Here is a 13,425-nt window from a genome sequence, read left to right as displayed (position 1 = left end):
AGTATTTAAAAAAAATAAAGTGGTTAGCCACAGCTGAATGAAACCAACGGCATATGGTTTGCCGTCATGTGGCGCTCCTTAGACTTATTTTTTTTATATTCCGCCTAATCAGTCACTTAAGATGAATTAAGCAAAGCTTTTAATATTTACCTTAGGGCCAAGTGCGTTTCTTTGCGTTGTAGAGAAGGTTCAGAAACGACCGATCCATTTTTTTTTTTTTTTTTTTTTTTGTGGCAAGGTACATGCTGCGTGCTGATATTTTTCGGCGTTTGAAGAAAGCCCGCGAAGTATGAAATAAAACCGCGTGACTGCGCTCGTGCGCTATCGTATTGCAGCGCTCTCAATCGCGATGTGCGAAAGAACCGCGCGCGCGGACCGTGGCGAAGTGGGCGGCCGCGGCTCTAGGCGTCGGCTTCACAGCGCGTCATTGGCGGTGGCACAGGGAAAGGAAGCCCCGTCGTCCCTGATAAGCGATAGGCTCGACGCACGGTTGTGAGCGATGCAATACGATAGCGCACGTGCGCAGCCACGTGGTTTTATTTCTTACTTCGCGAGTTTTCTTTAAACGCTGAAGAATATCACCACGCAGCGAGTACGTTGCCACACAAAATTGGATCGGTCCTTTCTGAACCACCTCTACACCACAACGAAACGCATTTGGCCCTTAAGTGAATGTTAAAAATTTTGCAAAATTCATCTTAGTTAATGAAATAATTAAGCGGAATATAAAACATACTCTAAGGAGCGCCACATGGCGGCAATTCATATACGTTTGGTTTCATTCAGCTGCGGCTAACCACTTTTTTTTTTAATCCTTGGCACAAGTTACGTGAAACACCCTGCATAGCGATGCACGTTTGATGCTTCAACACCTCCGACGAACACTTGGTCAGTTCCCTACCACCTCGCGAGCGCGGAGAGTTCCTTTGCTGCCGAGACTGTCCGGCGAGCGGACCTTTGTAAACGACCTTTCTCCTGTAAACCTTATTCGTGCTTTCGCTCTCAACCCTGCAGCTGCCCCGAAAACGACGCCAAACCACGAAAAGGGCGAACAAGCTATAGGTACGCACGCTACACCTGGGCGACTAATAACTTTAATGCGATATCGTTACGAGGTTTGCGCTCCCTGGAGGAATCGGCTTGCGTTACGAACCACATTCAAACCCTTGCGAGGGCGTACGTCTTGCTCGGATGTAAGAATCGGCCCACAGGGTCACCACCTTTGATTATTACACTGTCTCCGGCATCGCTCAGGTTTTGATAACGCTACTAGTGTGAGCTACCTCTCTCTTACTCCGCATCCCCTTCTATTCCGGCGAGGAGCAACACGCTCTGCAGGCCGGCCTCTCTTTCCTTTCTCCTCCTGCTGCTCTTCCGTGATCCGCCCATCGCCTCCGGGATCGGTCCAGTTTACTCGAGCGGCGAGAAACCGACGGAGAGACAGGAAGCCAAGGGGAAGGAGGCTAGGCAGACAAAGCTTTGCGTGAAAAATTACATCCAAGAGGTTCTGGACTTGAAGTAGCGCGAAGACAACGGCGGAGCCACTGGTGTGAATGCATGTGAGACAGCCCGCGCCAGTACATGCGTCTAGCGCGGATTTCACTTCAGGCGTCACGGCAGCAGAGCCTGTTCTCGGCGCACCGCGTCGTATAGGTTGATTTTTGTTGTGGCGAACTTTGGCACGTGTTACTGGTTACTTTTGTTTTTGCATTGGTTACATTTTTTTTTGATGAGGTGACTCCTCGATCCGTTAAAGCGCACATTGTCTTTCGACGCTGTCTAGAACGCCGTTCGCACTAGACGTAGTCCGGAGAGTACACTTGTCCGTGTTTTCGCATCAAAGCGCCGCTGGTTTAATGAGCTGGGTAAGTATTCGCACCTTCCTCCCCTCCTCTCGTAATCACTGACGTCTCCAAGTTAAAATGGTGTGTAACAACCTGGCATTTTAACGGTGCAGCCCGCTTCGGCAAGGACGCCTGAATTCGGTCAACACTCCACTTCCTACGGATTTCCGATAGTTAAGGTTCGGTTGCACTTCGGCCCTAGTGTTTTTCTTATTTTCTTTCTTTCTTTAGTTCCCCGCTTGTGCCCACATCGGGTCATTGGCATTGGAATCTATGCGACGGGACGCAGATGTTCGGTGAATCTTGCCGATGTCACATTTCCAACCTATAGAGGGTATGCGCTTACGAGGAGGTGCCGCTCGAAATATCCGTTATTCGTGCGCGTGACCAAAGCTTTGCCTTCTGTGTCTTGCGCCGCGTACTTCACACACTCCGGATGGGAGGGGGTTCGAACAAACCGCAGACATAAGGGCGACAGGAAAAGGAATATCAAGGGGGGAAGGAGAGAGGGGTGGTGGGTGGGTGTGTGCCTACGAGGAGGTGAACACGTTATGCGTTTTCTTTTTTCTTTCAAATTTAATTTTCCCCTAGCTTTCACTCTCGGTCCCGTCTTTAGCTTACCCGATGCCGCGTTCGTTCACCGCGGTCGCTTCATTTCGCTGGAAGAATTGTGTTCGCGCAACCGAACGCGGGCAGCAGTGCACGCCTGTGTGGTTCGCTCGCTCAGCATCATTGCCCGCGCCCTCCCCGTCTCATATTCTTGGGTCCCGAACCTCGGTTCCCGGAATCGTAACTTTTTTTTTTTTTTCCCCTCGGCTTTTACGCGGCTCGCGACCCGCGCGAAGGTCACGATACTCCGACCGGCGTCCTGGCCAGCCACATTCTTCACCGGCCATGGTGCACGCACGAAATCAGCTACTGGTCTTCCCTTGCTTCTTAAAATTTTTTTTCTTCGTATATCTGTGTGTAGGCCGTAGCAGCGATGTCTTCGCAAGCACCGCACACGTGAGACCAGCCCCTCTTCTATCCACCAGTCGAGTTTAGCGCGGCGAGATCGTCGTCACACCTCGAGAATATTTTACGTTTCCTCTCGGGATTAAAAAAAAAAAAAATCGACGTAGAGCGAAGTCTGTCTCGCTTTTTACTCCCTGCAAGTAGCGTCTGCCTCCGTTCTCTCAGCATTCATTGGGGGGAGAAATCTATTTTATACGCCGAGAGGCAGGGTCGGAATTTACGATGTCCCTTTCATCGGACAAGATGCTCGGCAAACGTGGTCAGGGGGTCACACCGTGCGAGCTCCGTCGCGTTTTATTTGCTATTCAAGCTCGAACGGAGGGAGGGGTCAAGAGATAAAAGAAAGGAAGTGTTACTGAGCGGCACACTGTCGGGGGGAGGGGGGGGGGGCTGGCGCTTACGCATGATGTGCAGTAGCGGCCTGTATGTTTTCAGCCCTCACGGGCAAATATACGGTCGCCGAGGTACCGTATGCCGTTTAGGCTGCTCGGGGTGTCCACCTGTTGATGTGACCGTTTCTTTCTTTCTTTTTTCTTTTCTGCGCGCTCCTTTCCCGCTTGCGTTGTTCTCAGCCGCTCGCTTCTGGGCTTGTTACGTCTTACGGACAACACGTTCCGGTCGCAAGTCTTCCCTAGTTATCGCGCATTGTCGTCCTTGCGGCGGCAGTGTCATCGAACGCGTCGAATTATAATGCGCGCGAGCGCTTGCGTTGTCGCACTAGAGGTGTCGCAACTGGGCGCTGGCTAGCATAGTACATGGATACTCCATGCGTTGGTATGAGTGTAGTTCGTGTAGCTATATAGCTCCGGGTCTGAGCACGAAGCAGGCGCAGCGCGCCTGAGGATTCTTTTCCGTTCTTTATGTGACACCGCGATCGAGTGGACCGCCGGGCTGTGCCCGGCAGGGAGTAGTCGGGGCGTCTCTCGGCCGTCTCGCAGCCTGTCGCAATAAATTACAGAAACACGTTCACTGCGCGAAAGCAGATGTTTTTTGTTCAGTTCGAAGGCAGCATCGAAGGGCGTTCGCGTGTGTCCGGTTCCCGTGAGTGCAACTTGGCCGCTGTTCTCCGGAGATATAGCCTTTGAGGGGTTTGCTCTGTATCCGTCCTTCGCAACGGTATCGCGTGTATGGGTAGCTTTCGCTTGAAAAAGAAAAATGTTCGTTCAGGCGTCCTTCGCGAGAACCTTTTGTCGCAGAACATAGACGCGTTGTCGCGCGGTGTTAGCATGTGGCATAAGTTTAGAGACGTATCCACCACGTCGACGTTGACTGGCGCGTCACATCGCGGACACCTGTTGCGACGGCAGCAAAGAAGCAAGCGCTCCGTCTTTTTTCATTAAAGCGAAACTTTCTTAGCTTACCTCCCCGGGTTTGGAATATCGTCGTCATCAACCTCGGCGAGGAAAATGGGCCGGATACGGAGTTCTGTGGGCGTTTCCCGGAGACTGTAATCAAAGCCTTTTGGCCGAACCTTGCACCAGTGCACGATATGTGTCCTCGAAAGGATTTTAGTGTGACCTTCAACCTGGGTCGAACCTGGAGGCAGTGCTATGAAAGGCGTGAGTGGGCTCGTCCTGATAATGCATTCCAGCCGCTTAGGTCTAGCAGGTGTGCTTTTGCTTCTTTGGCTCTTTCTTTTTCTCAGTTTGACGTCGGTGTCTTGCCGGGTAGACGCGGGGGGGGGGGGGGGGGGGGGGGAGGTCTTTCTCATGCAGCTGAGGCGCGGAAACGGAGAACACGGAGAACAACTGCGGCATTAGCGTGGGTTTTGGAGAACCAGCTGCGTAGTGCCGCTGGCCTATACGTTGAAAATGGTGTTCCTACGGCTCAATGCGGCCCTAAAGGACAGTCACCTAAGCCTCAATGGGTAGCTGCGATTGATCACGTCTCTGCAAGAGATGCAAGACGCGTTAAACGTAAAGCGTTACGTCTTGTGCTTCTTTGTACATACACTCGTACTCGCAATTCTACGAGCCCCGCAAGACCGCCTGCGTCTCATTATTGATATTGTGATGGAAGCCGTCGTCAAGCTTCGTTTCAGCCTTTTGGGACACGCATAAATGAATGAATTAATGAATGAATGAGCAAAACATTTGAATATAGGATGGCTCAATCTTTTCCCGATCTTTGATACTTTATATGTATACGCTTGCCTGTACGCGTGATGGAGGGAAGCGGCAAGTTTCCTGCCTTAAAAAGAACGTGAAACGCAGCCGTTATTGTCTTACGAAAGCCGTGAATTCAGACCGCCATCCGTCGTTCAATCGCGTTATTGCGCCTGGCCCGCCATCATTTGTGGTTTCTCTCCGGCCTCTGAGCATTGTTGATTTCGGCATTGCGTGCGCGTATGTGCGGAGCCAGGTCGGGCGCGCGCGCATTCCACATGTCGACTTCTGATTCACTGTTCTCGAGATATATCTGCGATCGAATGGCACTGTTTTGCGGTAGCTACTACTTACTGTAATTATCGTCGTTGGACTGAATGACCACGGGATGATGGTTGCTCGCTTTCGAGCCTTCTTGTTTGTGAGCCACTGCTGAGAAGTGTGGACTTGAATTAATTGTGCATGTTCGGTCGTGTTAATCGTACCTTTCTATGACAGACTGCCACTGCATCTAACTTTTGGTTTGATTACTCCGTGCGCGCCTATTTCAAGCACACGTGTATACGCGCTAGTGACTTTTTTCTGCTCCCCTGTGTGTCGACGACTCTTCGCAGAGTTTCTGGTGTCTTTTAATTAATATCCTGGCCGGTTCGTTGGTGAAGATGGTGGTGCTTATGCGGTTTTAGTCACGTGCGGTTGATTTCCATCCTATGCGCCGCTTTTCTATGCTATTTAGTGACAATTTCTTTGTCTGCGGGTTCCCAGCCGCATTGCTTCGTTTTATTCAGCTGTAACGTTATATTTTGAGAGTACTGGCATTTACTATTTTATTCCTCTTCTCATTCATTCTTCTTTTTTAGGTACTTTTGCGTTGAAGATGCAATGAAGTTTTGAAACAACTGGTAGACGACGTAGCGGTAGTTGTTTTTTTTTTCTTGTTTGTTTTGGTTTCCTAAGTCACACACACCCTTCACAACTCTTGGTACCCATTTGGGTACCTTGACTTTAATCCTCTTCAAAAATTCACTCTCAGGTGATTGCGTAAAATGTTGATCTCGGATACAAAGTCAGACGCATGCGGAACTAACTGTGGAAGTATAGATTAAGTACAGTTTTCCGTAAGCTTGTGAGAATATTGACAGCAATCCGATCTAGAGCACTACGTCGTCACAAACGAAAGAAGCGTCCGAGAAGTGTATTTATGATACCGCGAGTTGACATGAAAATCCACGCAGGATCTATATAGCGTCAGCATACCAAACGACCACAGATTGTGGCATCTTCATATCCGTGTTTAGGCCAATGAATACGGTTTTTTACAAGGAAACACGAGCAAACGGTTACTCTCTCTTCTTCCAGCGATGCTGTCTCCGGCATCTATAACGGTGGTATTTAAAGAAAAGACGAGCTTATCGCGTTTTTTACATACCGATCGGTAATAAGAGGCGACTTGAAGAGCAGCTCCGTCGCTCAGCTGCACATTATTTTTATTTTTCGGTTCTGAGGAGGACATGGGGGGGGGGGGGGGGGGTGCCGGCATTCAAAAGAAATAGATCTGCCTCGTGGAGTACTTTTCTCGGAATTGATCGTCGGTGCTTACGCTGCATGATCGTGCTCTCCTCTATCCTCCGACTACGAAGGCGGAAAGGATTCGTCGCCTCCTGTTGCTGCTGGGCGCATTGATGGCCGTTGGTGCGTGACGATGGTGTACGGGGTTTCTCGAGCGTCTGCAAAGAATTCAGATGGCCGCGGTGACTATTCGGCACATACATCGAAATGTGCGAGTCAGTCCTCGAACGCGCGAGGTTTTCGAAAATTGTCGAACACGGCGTCGGACCGTGTAACGAGCGATGGAGTGAAAAAAAAAAAAAAGTACAGGCGCGACGTTAAGAGAGAGGAAGACGGCGTTGTGGTAAAGGAGAGCAAACTGGTGTGACCGATATCCCGCTGTGATTTGAGATGAGAAAAGGTAGCGCAATAACCGGTAATAACAGCAGGATAGGTGGACCTCGGGAAGGGAAAACGCTGAGGAATAATTGCTGTTATGAGATGGAAACAGTTGCAGGCATATTTATAAATAAAACGCGTATAGTGAAATGTCCCAGTAAGAGCGTAAGCCGGCCGTATATACGTCACTTGGGTTAATGACGCGGAATTTACTTTTCTTGATTGCTGGATAGTTTTCGCACTCGCGCATGGACGATGTTATGCTTACGGAATCTTGTTTGCTTTCGGTGACTTGAGCATCCTGTCCTGATACTCTCACATGTGTTCTTGTACATGAATATATACAAGCACACACGGATATATATATATATATATATATATATATATATATATATATATATATATATATATATATATATATATATATATAGTATGGATATATGGCTCCCGTGTGGGAGCCTAAACGTCTTTGTTTTTAAATTTTACTTTAGTCGGCGTACTGCCCCGGGTTTTCTCTTGTCTTTTCACCACGTTTCATCTGGACCAGACGGGCTTCCGTCAAACACTGAACTTTATATGGATGGAATACATTCACGGTTTCTTGGTTTTGTATGACCCTGTACTGTCATGTGATGCCTGTGGGTTTTTTATATATGTTTACTTCCTCAATAAATGTTTCAGTGAGCCAGCGCCATATCTGTCTTTTGCATCGCTGCTGTGCGGTCCGGACCGTTAGCGTTGCTTTTCCAAGATGGTAGGGGTAATTGGAAGTCGCGGCGGAGAGGCCTTTGTCCCGAATGAAACATAGAGTTGGCTGATGACGACTCGAGCTGTAGTCCCGTCCCTAGGCAACCCACTATTCTTGAATAATTCACTGTACCTGGAATAAAAAGAGAAAAAAAAAACGAAAAAAGAGACGAATAATAATTTAAATGTCACAGCAAGAAAAATGGGAAGGTAGGACTTGACGATAGTGTACGTGTTGGTCTGTTTGATTAGAACTTCTACGTGCGGTGTTGAGTTATTACCTCCTCCTTTCCGCTCAGGACCAGCCAGTGCTTCGTTTTTAGTATCACGGCCGCTAGATCAAAAAGCAGCCGTGAGAGCATGCTAGCGAAAGCACCTACACTTTCTGTGTTCATTGCGGTGGCCTGTTCTCGTTTCGGTCGTCCGCTGATGGTATGCGCACAATCCACGTGGCAGGGAGGGAACTGGATGCAAATGCCGCCACCTCGCTTTCTAAACGTGCAGGCAGTCTTCCACGTACTAGCAGCGCACATTCGATTGCCCCTTTTAAAGGGACACCGGAAAGGAAACACAGCTCAAGGTTTGTTGGGGAATGGATGCTTTAATATACCGTAAAGGTCACTTCTGTACCGTGAGGACATGCACGTTAAATCTGTGAAAAATCGCGAAATCCGTAAAGTAATCCTGCTCACGCGCGTGCCGCGATGCATGAGTAGAGCAGACGCTCTTTTTTCCCCTCGCTGTGTTCAAAAACAGCCCAAGACTGAATTCGGCAAGTTTCAAGAACTTTTGCTGGTGCCACAGTGGCTCCTTGTACGAAAAAAAAAAAAAAAGCGGTTTGAAATCCGTGACGTCACACTGACGTTCCTATCTATACGCAATTAAAGGGGGAAAAAGTTAACTTTTTCTCTGCTAATAATCAACATATTAACTGGAAATAAAAATAGAGTTCTTAAGTAACACTTTATCGTTCGAAATTGCTCAAGTGTTTTCTCTCTGGTGTCTTCGTAACCATGTGTTTGTTGCACGTGCAAAAGGCGCACGCAAGAAATCCGCGCCCTTGGGATCGCCGGTGTGCCTCTACGAACTTCCCCACGTGGCTTCACCTTGAAAGTCTCGTTCTCTCCCCATCTCTCATAACACCGGCTCCACGATGCCTCCCGAAGGGACGCGCTAAACACCCTACATTGTGCGCCGCCGCGTCCGACTCCTTGAAGGTTGCGTTCGGACTCGAGTGTGGTACTTGCGTCCTTGCCACCTCCCCGCGTGTTGGCGGTGGTCGTCCGAAGGTTACGTCGGCGGGGATCGGAGGTACTTGCTCCAATGTGTAGAGTCATCGCAACCCCCCCACCCCCCCGCCCCGTCTCCAGGGTCGAGCGGTCAGTGTGAAACGAAGACCTTGTAAATGCTCCACACGTTCTCCGTGGCGGTGCTTATTTCTCGACGGCTACTAAGCAGATCCGTCAGCGCTGTTGCTTCTCAAGCCCAACCCCCGCACATGCGTGCCTGTTGTGTGCGTACATGTGTGCTTGTTATGTGCGTTTGTCGCAGTAAACGCAGACCCCCCCCTCCCCTCCCCCCCCCACACACACACGCATACACACAGCCACCTTGCCGACACTCCCCTCTCCATTGTGAAAATATCGGGCAGAGAATGCGCTTCCTATTTTGCACTCTTCTTCCGCGAGTTGTGTTTGTGTGGGATAGGCCGGTCGCTGCCAAGGTCAGTCGGCGTTGGTCAGTGCCGCGCGCTGTGAGCAGAAGGGGCCAGTGGGTCACAAGGAAGCGAGTTTCCGTTTCACGTGGCCGTCGCCGCCACCACCTTCTTTCGTTTTCTTTTTTTCTCTGGAACATTGCGCCAGTGGGGGGAGGGGGGGGAACGTGTAAAAAAGTGGCGGTAGTGAGTCAACGAGGCCTCCTCTTTTTGGGAACGGAGCTCCTCTCTATGGACTGGAAGCATCGGGTTCATATTTCTGAAAGTGTTTCCTCGACGCTTGTCCTTGAAAGCTGCGGCCAGCGGGTGCCACTTAAGATTGTGCTGATTTCCGAGATAGGGCGACAGTTTTTTAATCACCTTCTGAGTGTTGTTAGCTTCGAAATAATTATGCGGGTGTAGGACACATTTACTACAATACGTGCGCGTGGCCCCACCGCCGACGCTTAACGTAAATTCGCGCCACTTTTTTCCGTCGTAGCTTTTCCACGAGCCATAGGCTCGCCGAAAAAGCTAAACCGGTTCTTAATTTAGACGCATAAATTGGAATTGACGAGTAAACTAGAAAAATTGGCAGTGTCAAGCTTAGACTACAGTCCTGAATTTCAAGTTACGTTCATTGGCGGAGAAGTCGGCTTTATCGCGAAATCCATGGTTCGTATACTTTTGCTCAGGGGAGTACATGCGTGTGTATTCTCTCTCTCTCTCTCTGTGTGTGTCTTTCATTCTCATTCTCTCTCCCTTGTTTTTTCTACGATAAGTGAAAAGCGCCACCTAAGTGCGCGAAGCCAGCCAGCCTCCCTTATTTTTATCTCGAGCTTGTTGCTCATCCCGTGTTTCGGTCTTCAGTGTGCCGAAAAAAACAAAGAAACACACAAACAAATAAACAAACAAATAAACAAACAAACAAACAAACAAACCTATTTCATTTTACGTTGTTTCTGATTACCGATGTTTTGAATTAATTGGCATCGTATTAGTTAGACTAAGGCCTACAGCATCAGCGGAACTTGCCACCTTTTCAGTGCTTATCAACTACGAGCATCATTCAGCGTGAAAATTTTCTGCAAACGCCCCTGGTGGAGGTCTCACCGGAGTCGCTTCGCAGCCCCGCGTCGAAGCGCGCGTACATCCCCTCCGTCGAGGGCCGCGATGCATGGCTCCTAGCTCGACCGTTGCTACGCGCATGTCACGACGCCTTGCACTGGCGTTCGCACCGCGAGAGCAGCACTGCATAGGAGATAGCCCTCCCTCCCTTCGATAAGCGGCGGATGGGCGTTCGGGGCCGACCTTGAAATAAAAAAAAGTTGATCGCATATTCCGCTCTGTGGCTATATTCACGTGGGAGTTGAGGCGGGGGGGGGGGGGGGAGGTGCTCTGTGCATTGCTCGCTTGGCTGCGCGCTTGTGCTGCTCAAAAGAGCGCGCATAGTGAAGACGTTCGTCTGGATCTTGTATCAAGCCTCCTCTCGTATGCCGGCGTTGATCCACCCCTGCATCCGACCTTCACTACCCTCCCTTCACACCGCAACGATCTCTGCATTTCACTTTGTCCATACCGCTTCTTTCCTTCGAGCCCGTCCATATCCGACAGCTTCTGATGCATTGGCGGGAGCATAACTTATAAACTCGGTCGTGTTACGCAAGACGAGACGGTTGCGGGGTGGCTTGTTGTATCTAAGGGAGGAAGCCGTTTCGCTTCCGAAGATCTACGTGCGTACATCTGGCGTAGTTTCCAGACGCGTGTGAGTCTGCGTGCCAAAGTGAGTGGGCAAGGGAGGGGGGGGGGGGGGCTAGAGAAAGAAGACGAATGAAATTCCGCCCTGTGCTAAAGTAAAGATAGTGGAAGTGAGAGAAAGAACGCCGTGACGAACGCCATAATTTTGACATGAATGTGCCTGCATTCTATGCGTAGACATGCAGGGTGTTTCAGCAAAGACTTCCAGACATGTTTAAAAATTGCGTGTGGCAGATATATCGATTCTTTTCCATGAGCTGGTCGGCTCGAAGAGGCGGACATTGCTTGCATAAGAAATCGAAATGAATAATCGACTAATTAAGCAACCTTCACTAATTATTTTAGCTAATTAACTTATGGCGCCTTTTGCAATTTACAAGTTCAAGCGGCTGAGACTGCAAGGTATATCCACTTGAAGGTAATTGTGTGGATGACATCATTTACGAGATACGCACCGTCAACTTTGCGGTAAAAGTGCACTGTTACACTTACTTTCTTAGCAAAACGTCGTGTTATGCATTGAAGTGCAAAAACAACTGGAATGCCAATGCATTCGTCGGCAAAGTTTGGGAATTAATATCTCGAAACTGGTGTCATCCTGAGAATTCGTTCCAAGTGGATCCGGATCGCCTTGCGAACTCCCCGTCTAGAATTTGTAAATTGCCATATGTGCCATAAAGTAATTCGATGAAAACTTAATTAATGAACTTTCTATAATGAGTGGATTATGTATTTGAATATTTTGTGCAAATAATGTCCGCCTTTTCGAGTAGACCAGCTCATGGACTAGAATTGTGCTATATGCAACAGGCAATTTTTAAAAATGTTTAAAAGTGTTCGCTGAAACACCCGGTATAGAGTATATGTATCCTGTCTGCAGCGTTTGTCTACACCTGGGTTGTCTTTATTCAATTAATTTGTTCTATCGGCCGTCTGCTGAACTTATGGTCATCGGTTTTAGCCACGTATGTAGTTTTCTTGAGGTTGTTAGCATGTATATGAGGGAAAAAAAAGCAGATATATATATATATATATATATATATATATATATATATACGGTGGGAAAGCACTACTATATAACATAACCCTAGATAGTGTACAGGTGGTGCAAATCCATAATGATAAGTAGAGATGAAAGCGCATCGTTGTTCTTTGTTACTCGCACAATTTACCTGATGTGTTACAACGGAAAAATACGTGGACAGTCCCTGTCCGCTTCGTTTTCGCGTTGACGTGTTCCCCTGAAGAGTTGAAGAAAATAGCGGCTCTTTCTCTCTACGTTCTCCCTCAACAAGACACGCACATATTCCTACAGACTGCGTCGTTCTGTATTCTTGTGTAGCGTATTTTTACGCCTCATCCAAATGGGCCCTTGTGTGCGTGTGTAGTACACGAATGCCAAATCGTAATGCGGGTTCCTTAACAAAAATATCTCTTGGCTTTTATCTTGCAGGCCGCAAGGCTAAGGGCATCTACGCCATCTCTGTGTCGGGCCGACTTCCGATGGCGACAGTGCGTGAGCTGAAGAGCAGGGGCATCACCTACAAGTCCCGTGACACCAGCACGGTCTGATTGCCCGTACGCAGGGAACAACCAAAACAGGCCAGCTGCGGCGTCTCCTCCGCGCGTCGTCTCTGCGCCCTCAGCCACGGGTTTTACTGTAAATAAAAGTGTGCATATAAACTTTTGTCGCCTGTCAGCGCAATTGTTTAGCATGAGTGCTGACACACTGACACATTTTTTTATTCAGTTACCCTAAAGAGTTCAGAGGGCATTGCGTGAGGGGGGGGGATTACAATGAATGGGACAAAAATACCCAAAATACACAAGAAAGTATGAATTAGTACAACAAGAATCAGTAAACACGAATCTGTGCAAAGACAATTACTTATAACAGTGTATATACAATGTGTGAAAAAAGTGTTTTAATCACAAGGTTCAAAGTTCCTAAAATACTTCAAACACTTATCATAATGAGCGGTATTACATGTATGTGATAAAACATCCCTAAATAAAACAAGGGGAAAAATTGATTGTACATTACTAAACATTACTACATTACTAAGCATTCATCCTCCCGTAAGAAAGCAAACAATGCAATGGCTCATAGTACCGTAAGGCAGAGGGTACAAGCACTCAGCAAAATGAAGCAAACAGTGCTTAAATTCTTTCTAATCAGGCATACAACATACAGAACAGCATGTCGAAAACTCATCATCAATGGCCCATACCCCCATGAGCAATGGCTCATGCCCCAGTAAGCAAGCAAAAAATGCAATGACTCATAGTATCGTAAGGTTCGTGGCTAATCTGTTTG

The 13,425-nt window shown here is 48.3% G+C and overlaps 1 protein-coding gene across 1 annotated transcript in view; it reads left to right on the top strand.

Annotated features, from left to right (window-relative positions):
• Positions 1–12,795, top strand: part of spt4 (Transcription elongation factor subunit spt4) — a 44,315-nt gene extending 31,520 nt beyond the window's left edge. The window contains exon 4 of the mRNA XM_075684736.1: positions 12,562–12,795. Coding sequence (XP_075540851.1) covers positions 12,562–12,680 — 119 coding nt within the window. The 3' untranslated portion in view covers positions 12,681–12,795. The remainder of the gene's footprint in view (positions 1–12,561) is intronic.
• The last annotated feature ends 630 nt before the right edge of the window (positions 12,796–13,425 follow it).

This window comes from Dermacentor variabilis, chromosome 3 (genome assembly GCF_050947875.1).
Source record: "Dermacentor variabilis isolate Ectoservices chromosome 3, ASM5094787v1, whole genome shotgun sequence".
NCBI lineage: Eukaryota > Metazoa > Arthropoda > Arachnida > Ixodida > Ixodidae > Dermacentor > Dermacentor variabilis.
The sequence above is the reverse complement of the archived record's forward strand: the minus strand, read 5'-3'. Positions and strand labels throughout refer to the sequence as shown.